At 38.2% G+C, this 9,874-nt stretch overlaps 1 protein-coding gene across 1 annotated transcript; it reads right to left on the bottom strand.

Moving 5' to 3' along the window:
• Positions 1-898: 898 nt before the first annotated feature.
• LOC121757516 (cytochrome P450 CYP749A22-like) lies at positions 899-8,439 on the bottom strand. Its single transcript, XM_042153044.1, has 5 exons — positions 8,169-8,439; positions 7,993-8,040; positions 2,701-2,897; positions 2,546-2,629; positions 899-1,282 (listed from the first exon to the last, which is right to left on the bottom strand). The coding sequence occupies exons 1-5, from the start codon at positions 8,437-8,439 to the stop codon at positions 941-943; spliced, it is 942 nt and encodes a 313-aa protein (XP_042008978.1). The 3' UTR covers positions 899-940.
• Between the last annotated feature and the right edge of the window lie 1,435 nt (positions 8,440-9,874).

Here is a 9,874-nt window from a genome sequence, read left to right as displayed (position 1 = left end):
CATATACCCGGCTGTGTGAATTTCCAGTTGATTAATTCCACCCGGCCAGGTCCGTCACTTTGGCGTTTTTCTAAGTGCAAACGCGATTTTTAGAAGAGAGGAATAAGAAGGAAGATTTAAGTTAACTCTTGGCATTCTACACCAGCTGCCAAACTCTCTCTCTCTCTCTCTTGCTCTGAAGAACTCATTCAAGCTTCAATTCCTCCGCCAATTGTAATAATTCGTATCATGATTTTCACTGTTTTTCCTAGTTTTGATTTGTTTTCTATCTGAACATGAGTAGCAAAACTTTTCATGTTGAATTCTTGGTGAAGATGCATTGATTCATAGTTTATGTCCAATTGACTTCGTTTTTATCTTGCTCTTGCAATTGTTTGAATTATTCTTGTGCTTTTTCCTATCAATTGCTTGATCACCAATTGAGAGTGTTAGGGTTTCTTAGAGTAATCGGGAGATGAAATATTTAATCTTGAAAGTAGAATAATTCACACCTTAATTCAATAAAACTCGGGAGAGTTGAGATTCTGAGTGGGATCTTTAATCTAATCAAACTGTTGGGAGTTAGGTCTAAGAATTAGAAGGGGACTTCAATTATTACACCTAATCTACGGATTTTTCACCTCGGGAAGGGGGTTTAATCTACAATTGTGATTGATTCAATAATTTTGGAGACTTTAAATGGTAAATGGGTTTCAATTGGGTTAGGATATGAGTTGTGCATTGGTTCCTTGAATTCTGCATATTTTTCTATCATCGTCTACAACTTGCTCAAGTGCGTTCTTGTTTTAGTGCTATATTTTAATCTCTGAATTTATATGCTTTTAGTAGTTGTTAGTTTCAAACCCAAAATTCTTGATCGTCTGGATAGTAGTTGAAATTTGTTCGTGGTACTTAGGTTTACACTTAATTATCTTTGTGGGACACGATATACTCTTTCTTGCTATTTGCTACAATAACCCCGTACACTTGTGGGTATTATTTGGGTAAAATAAAGTTGAGTCATGAGGCCAACACATGTCCGTGGTCCATACCCGAATCCCAGGAAGGCCGTGGGGTTGCCATTGGTCGCCTTAGCCACCCCTTGAGAAAATCTTTCCAGTTTGAAAAGGTGAGCGTCTCTACCCCATATGTCAGGATTCCGGTGGATGGCTAGAGGAGGGATTTCCACCTTCACATTTGCAGGAAACTCGTATTTTCCCAACTTGACTCTGCTGTCTATTCTCCTTAGAATACTAGTGACAGGGCGGTATAGCCTCAGCGTTTCATATAATATCATGTTAACCTGCATATCAACAAGCATATAGTACTACTGAAAAGTGGCGGACCTACCAAGGGACATGGGGGACCCTTGGAACTCCCACCCATTTTAGAATTTAGTATATATATATATATATATATATATATATATAGGGTTGCGTTAAAGATAGAATCATTCTTAAGTGTAGAACCTAGAACTCTACATATTTTATTCATTGGATGAGGAAAAAATGACGGTCAAGATTAAAAATCATACATATTAGACTATGTTTTCACGACATTCCGGACTCAACATGTGAAAAAACTCACATGTTGATGGAAGAATGAATGAAACGAAGAAGAGTCCATGCATGCTTTATTTTTTCACTTATCTGCATTCACCCATTAATAATAGTTTTGGTTGTAATGAGAAGTTGTTGTGCAAATAAACACCATTGGATTAAAAGATCTAACGACCTCCGTTTGGCATTTGTTCTACGTTTAAGAATGGTTCTACGTTTAAGAATGGTTCTATCTTGATCACAATCCTATATATATATATATATATATATATATATATATATATATATATATAGTATACATTAAACAATTGTTGTATCCTTTCATAGCCCAGTTGGTCGAGCGGTAGGCCTGGAATTTCGGACGTTACCGGTTTGATTCCAGTTGGTAACAAATTTTTGCTGATTTTTGTATTTTCTCTCAAAAGCTATTCAGCTAAATGGAATCATTTATCCATTAATTTATTTAGGAATTTTTATTTTCTATAGCTATTTTATTTTATATAGCTAGATTGATTCATTTGTCTAGTAATTAATTCATTTGTTCGATTCTCATAATTAATTCATTAGCTAATAATTGATTAATTCATGTTTTTTTACACTAGTAATTTATACTAATTTTGTTTATTTTTTATTTATGTAAATATTGTTAATGTAATATCAAAAACTAGTTATTTTTATAATTTAAGAATAAAATTTATTATTTAGTTATACTATATGCATATATATTATATTAGTCAATTTAATTATAATGTTATGCTTTTTATTTTAAAATATATTCTTTATTTATTTCGACTGTCTATGCACTTTAATTTATATTGCTCATTCTCAAATTATTTATCTCGCATTATGTGTGCGGTTCATATCATGATTGTTTCTGGCGTTATTGATACTGAAAATACGGAATAATTGTTAACGTTAGTTTGGACCCCCCAGTATCAAAATCCTGCGTTCGCCACTGCTACTAAATTACATGTACATTTGTCAGAAAAATATCAATTTCTTCTTACAGTCTTTAATCTGGCAAGCCCATCTGAGTTTGGGTTTCGTTGATCGAAAAGCCTCAACACTTCGTCTCTGGCCCTCTCTTGCCACTCTAAGTGCCATCCCAGTGAAGAAAATTATCTCTTCTTGAATAAAAATGATTAATCTGTATATTTAATACCCTGAAGCAGTCTCCATGGAAAGCATGATTGGACAATTTCCTAAGCTTAGACCATTTTTCACCTTCTGCCTCAACAAGTCCATCTCCTAACAATTTCTTGATGTAGCCTTTTGATGTGGTTTTTGGATATGTACCTTCTTTATTGCTTAGGATTTCTTTGATCAACTCGGGCTCAGTAACAATGTTCGTATTTTGAGCTGATCAAGACTCATCTTTGGAGTGTTTCCAAAATATAGCCGTTGGAATGAGTGGAGACTTAAAGTTGGAAATGACTGTTGGTAGTTATAACTGAATTTGGGATCCGAGCTAGCGGTTGAGTTGGTTGGATTGGGTCTAACTTCTTTTAAGTAGCAGCGATTCTTCTGCACATTCAAGAAGAGAAAACTCAAGAGAGATCAAGTGAGAAGAAAGGTTTCAGTTGTGCATTTGTGCTCTCGAAGCAGGTCAACTTCGATCGAGTTGAGAGTGTTCATCACTTTGTAAATCTCCGAGAGAATTGAGTGATCTTGTAAACCCCTTCTTTGAGTGATCAATAAACACATACACTAGTTTCTGCCTGTGGATGTAGGCCTAAAGCCGAACCACGTAATTGGTGTGTTCCTTTCTTTCTTGTTGCTGTTTCTTCAAACCAAGTAATCGATCTTCACAACGTGGCGCCATCTGTGGAAGGCATTAAGTAGTCGTGGAGGCATAAGGAGTTCTCTGGAGTCTTTTCTTGTTTTTTATTCTCTGTTCTTTAAGGAAGGCACTCCACCTGTTTGAGGAATGACTACAACAAGGTTTGATATAGAAAAGTTCACTTGTCGAAATGATTTCGGCTTGTGGAGGCTCAAAATGAAAGCAATCCTGATGCAGCAGGGCTTATGGGAAATCATGAATGATGGAGGCAGCAGTGAGGAGAAGAAGCCTGAGCTGGATGAGAAGGAAAAAGGCAAGGGCTCAACATATGCAATACAAGGCATATAACACCTTGATCCTTAACCTCACTGATAGAGTCCTTAGAGAGGTTTCAAAAGAAGATACATCGGCTGGAGTTTGGTCCAAATTGGAGTCATTGTATATAGTAAAGTCACTGGCCAACCGGCTACATTTGAAGCAGAAACTATTGACATTCAAGATTGCTGATGGGAAGAGTGTGTTGGAGCAGCTTGAGGAATTTGGAAAATGTGTTAATGATCTTGAGAATATTGATGAGGAGATCAAGGATGAGGATAAGGCTCTAATGTTGTTAAACTCTTTGCCACCGAGTTATGAACACTTTAAGGATGCTATGCTTCTTGGTGGAGAGTCCAAGATCAGTTATGAAGAGGTCTATTCTGCCTTGAAGCTCAAGGAGGTCCAGAAATCCAACTCCAAATCTGTTGATGTAATATCTGAAAGTCTGAACGTTGCTGATTTCAAGAAGAATGGAAAGAAGAAGTCACAAAAGAAGCCTTGGAAGAGTAAAGGAGCTGATGGGAAGGAGACTAGATCATGCCACTATTGCAAGAAGTCTGGCCACTTAAAGAAGAATTGTTGGTCTTGGAAGAAGAAACAGGTCGAGGAGGAAGGTAGGAAAAATACTGCTGATCTTGCAGAGGAGTTAGAGGTCCCAAAGGCCCTGTGTATGTCTGAGGATGTAGAAGAACTTCCTTGGATCATGGACTCCGGTTGTAGTTTTCACATGTGTCCAACTAGAAGTTGTTTTGATGAAATGAAAGATGCAACTGGATCAGTTTTGTTAGGAAATAATCAGATATGCAGAATCAGAGGAATAGGGGACATCAGATTCAAACTTCATGATGGATCTGTAAGGTTGCTCACTGGTGTGAGATTCATCCCAGAAATTAAAAGAAACTTAATCTCCGTTGGAGTTTTGGATGCTGCAGGGTATGCTTGCATATTATCTGATGGAGTCATAAATATTGTCAAGAATGGGGAGGTTGTCATGATTGCTGAGAGAAGAAGGAGTTGTACTATCTAAAGGCTAATGTGGTTTCTGGATCAGTGAATCTAGTGCAGGCATTGGATCTGAGAACTTGGCATCTCAGGCTTGGGCATCTAAGGGAGGCAGGAGTCAGAGAGTTGGCTAAGAAAGGTATGTTCAAGCTAGGAAATCCCAGTGTGTAGCTGGGGTTATGTGAGCAATGTGTGCTCGGGAACAGTAAGAAATTGCCTTTTGCAAGGGGCATTCACAGTTCAGGAGCACCACTAGACTATGCCCACAGTGATTTGTGGTGGCCAACTACACCAACCACATTGGGTGGAGGTAAATATTTTCTATCCACCATTGATGATTTCTCTAGGAAGTTATGGGTATTCATCTTGAAAGAGAAGTCAGAAACCTTTGTGAGATTTAAGGTGTGGTGCAGAGAAGTTGAGGTAGAAAAGGGTTGTTCACTAAAGTGCTTGAGAACTGACAATGGGTTAGGATTTCTGAGCAGTGAGTTTGATTCTTTTTGCAAGGAGAGGGGAATGAGAAGGCACAGGACAGTTCCATGCAATCCCCAACAAAATGGGGTTGCTGAGAGCATGAACAGAACCATCTTAGAACCGGTTAGGTGTATGTTGTTTGGCTCTGGAATGTCTAAGAGGTTCTGGGGTGAGGCTGTAAGTATGGCTGCAGTGCTTATTAATAGAAGTCCATCTTCAGCAATAGCCTTTGATACTCCTGATCAAAGATGGTATGGAAGGGCTGTGGACTACTCAAATATGAGAGTTTTTGGTTGTATGTCTTATGCTCACATCAGGCAAAGCAAGTTAGAACCAAGAGCTTTGAGGTGTGTGATGATTGGATACCAGAGGGGAGTAAAGGGCTACAGGCTATAGTGTATAGAACCATGAAATCAGAAGATTGTTATATCTAGAGATGTGCAGTTTGAAGAAAATAGAATGCCATTTCTGGAAAAGGCCCAGGACAGTGGGAGGCCGTCTCATCTTAGTTAGGAGCCAGAGCATGAAAAGATGATGAAGATGGAGATTTTGGAACCTGAGGAATCAGCTGATAGAGTTGCTGAGGCTGAACATCAATCAGAAGCTCATGATGATGAAGAACCGAGCACTGGTGCTCTGGACCCTGGGGAGGATCAGCAAAATCTGAGTGACTATGTCCTATCTAGAGATAGAACCAGAAGAGTTCCTAAGCCATCAACCAGATACAGTGAGGCATAATACTTGCTCTATGCACTTTACATTGCAGAGAATATTGAATATGCAGAACCTGCAAACTTCAAGGAGGCTATGAAATCAAAGGAGAGCAAGCAATGGATGGAAGCTATGATAGAAGAAATACAGTCTTTGCTCAAGAATAAGACCTGGGTACTTGTGAAGAGGTCACCCACACAAAGGCCAGTAAGCTGCAAATGGGTATACAAGAAAAAGGTGGAGGCTGGGAATAAAATCAGGTTTAAAGCAAGACTTGTAGCTAGGGGCTTTACACAAGAAGAGGGAATAGACTATAATGAGGTGTTTTCTCCAGTGGTAAAGCATGCCTCAATCAGAATTTTACTAGCCATAGTTGCACAAAGAAACTGGCATTTGGATCAGCTTGATGTGAAGACAGCTTTTCTTCATGGAGATCTTGAAGAGACTATATATATGGATCAGCCAGAGGGGTTTGTAATACATGGCAGTGAGGATAGAGTATGTCTGCTGAAGAAGAGCCTTTACGGTTTGAAACAAGCAAGCAGGCAATGGCATATCAAATTTGATGAGCATATGCAGAAAATGGGATTTGTAAATTCCAAATATGATAGTTGTGTCTACATCAAATTTGAATCTGAAGGACCAACAGTGTATTTACTGTTGTATGTAGACGACATATTGCTTTCTGGACCAAATAGGCAAGAGTTAGATAGAGTAAAACGCTTGCTAAATGAAGGCTTTGAAGTCAAGGATCTGGGAAGTGCTAAGAAGATACTGGGTATGGACATATTCAGAGATAGAGATAAGGGAATTTTGTGGTTATCTCAGGAAGATTACATCAAAAAGGTCATACAAAAGTATCAGATAGAAAGGAGCAAGGCAGCAACAGTTCCAATATCTCAGCAGACAAGACTATCTAAAGAGCAGTGCCCCAGAAGCCAGCAAGAAGAGAAGGAGATGAGCCGAATACCTTACTCCAACATAGTGGGCAGTGTAATGTATATGATGATATGCACGAGGCCTAACATTTCTCACGCAATAAGTGTAGTTAGCAGATACATGTCCTGTCCGGGGAAGGAGGATTGGTTAGCTTTGAAGGGAATTCTCAAGTATCTCAAAGGAAACACTGATATGGGAATTATGTTCAAAGTAGAGAAAGAGGATAATGAAGATGCTCTTATCAGTTTTTGCGACTCAGAATACGCAGCTAACCTCGACAATAGGCACTCACAATCCGGATACATATTTACCTTGTTTGGCTCTGCTGTGAGCTGGAAATCTAATCTTCAATCTGTAGTAGCTTTGTCAACAACGGAAGCCGAGTATATAGCACTAACAGAGGCCGTGAAGGAGATTTTCTGGCTCAAAGGAATGGTGGGTGATTTTGGAGTAAGGCAAGAAAGTGTTGCTATCAAGTGCGACAGTCATAGCGCAATTTGCCTCGCAAAGTATCAGACATTTCATGAGCGCAGCAAACACATCGACGTGAGATTACATTTCATTCGAGATGAGGTTGACAAAGGTGTGGTCAAAATTGAGAAGGTGAGCACCGAACACAATGCATCTGATGTTCTTACAAAGGCCTTACCAAAATCTAAGTTTAGACATTGCTTGGATTTGGTTAGAGTGGTTCAAAATTTGTAAGTGTAAGGAGGAAGGTGGAGCTAGATGTGTGAGACTCTTGGATCGCTCAAGGTGGAGGATTTGTTAGTATTTTGAGCTGATCAAGACTCATCTTTGGAGTGTTTCCAAAATATAGCCGTTGGAATGAGTGGAGACTCAAAGTCGAAATGACTGTTGGTAGTTATAACTGAATTTGGGATCCGAGCTAGCGGTTGAGTTGGTTGGATCGGGTCTAACTTCTTTTAAGCAGCAGCGATTCTTCTGTACATTCAAGAAGAGAAAACTCAAGAGAGATCAAGTGAGAAGAAAGGTTTCAGCTGTGCATTTGTGCTCTCGAAGCAGGTCGACTTCGAGCGAGTTGAGAGTGTTCATCACTTTGTAAATCTCCGAGAGGATTGAGTGATCTTGTAAACCCCTTCTTTGAGTGATCAATAAATACATACACTAGTTTCTGCCCGTGGACGTAGGTCTAGAGCCGAACCACGTAATTGTTGTGTTCCTTTCTTTCTTTTTGCCGTTTCTTCAAACCAAGTAATCGATCTTCACAAACAACAATTTCAGGTTCAGTGCCTTCCCAGTGAAGAAAATTATTTCCTGTTTCAATCAATTTAGACTGACACAAGTGAATTAATAGTTTACTACAAAACAGAATATATCCTCAACTTGAACTGAATATAATATAACAAAATAAACAGTTACTGAAAAAATAATAGTAGTATTACCATATAATTTAATCCAAGAATACAAGTGAGGCTGAATTATTGGAAATATATCATGAGATATGTCCTTGGTAGCTGCATCTCTTGTTTGGTGCTTCATCTTGATGATCTCGTTGGTGGTGCCATGGAGGAATCTGTAAGGAGGGCCTCTGATTCCTTGAGACTCCATCAATCGTTGAAGATGAAGAGGAATCCAACATAATTTGTACAAGATGATTGAAGGAATTATAATCAACACAAAAAGGGATACAGCCATAGCTAAAAGGGGAATCATGGCTTAAATTAATCAAGAGTTTAGGGTAGGATGGAGTATTTGAGAGGCTTTCACCGCAACAGATAGGTAAGCCCAACCATGTTGACAAGACAATAACACATTTTTCACAATTCTTCTACTACTATAATCTTGTTTATTCAATTTATCTCTTTCAATGGATCTCCCGAATCATATCAACAATAACTCGAGAATTATATTAGGAGTTGATGACACAATTTCTATTCGCGTAATCCATTATATGCTCCATCTTCCCACTCAGGAAGAGCCCCGACAAAACCAGGATTTGCTTGATAGACATATTCATAATCATGAAAGAAATTATTAGAAGACGATTAACAGAATCTAGAGATATACACAATTGCAAAAAATTTATTAGAAGATGATAATATAAGTTAGAGGTACATGCAGTCGCAACATAAGCAGTAGAGTTAATAAACAAATGGATTCAGGAATAGATTATTTTAAATCAAAGATTATACTTTTAATTTAAATGTACAAATATAGTACGCATTCCTTCCTGCCATAAGTGAGACACTTTTTCGGGTACGAGATTTTGAGGTAGAGTCAAATAGATAACATTGAGAAGCTCAAAATGTCTTCCTTTAAATTTTTAAAAAGATAGTATTAAAATAGACAATCCATTAAATTTTGAAAATGATAAATATGCCTCAATTTTATAAATACGTTAAAATTTATCACTACTCATATTAATATTATTTAGAGTTGACTATTTGTTTAATTACTTATTGGTTATTGTTGGTAAGGAGTCATAGACGGCCACCCATCATTCATTGCAGTGGTGTTCCTAGATATATTTATTAGTGTATAGTAGTTCCTAAGTTGTGTAGAGAGCCAAAGAAAAGTTGGTTGTGGAGCGGTTGTTCGAGATTTTGAAGGGACGGTGGTAGCGGCGATGTGTGGACAAATGGGAAGGGTGGCTGACCCATCTATAGTCGAGCTCCTTAGCTTGAGAGAGGTGCTGAGTTGGGTCAAAAGAAAGAAATGGAAGGAGATAGAGTTTGAAATGGATGCCCAAACAGTAGTACTCGCGGTGACAAGTTTATAGAATGATGAATCTATCTTTGGGGCAGTGGTAGAAGATTGTCGTCAGTTTTTGAAAGAGGTCTCTGGATCCTCTATGAGGTTCGTAAGGCGATCAGCGAATTAAGTTGCCTACACGCTTGCTCAGGCATCAGGTTCTATAGCTGAGAGCAAGATTTGGTTGAATTGCATTCCAATTTTTATTCGTGATATAATTGTTATTGATTTGTTTGAATAATATATCACATTTGGTGTAAAAAAAAGTTGTGTAGAGTTCCAATCCTCTTTGATTTGTGTACTAAACGAGATCAAATATCTCTATAAATACTAGGGTAGTGAGCATATCAAATACACAAGAAACATACACTAGGAATATTTTCCCTTTCTACTCTCT

The sequence above is a fragment of the Salvia splendens genome, chromosome 12, assembly GCF_004379255.2.
Source record: "Salvia splendens isolate huo1 chromosome 12, SspV2, whole genome shotgun sequence".
Classification (NCBI taxonomy): domain Eukaryota; kingdom Viridiplantae; phylum Streptophyta; class Magnoliopsida; order Lamiales; family Lamiaceae; genus Salvia; species Salvia splendens.
This window is presented reverse-complemented; position numbering and strand designations above follow the sequence as displayed.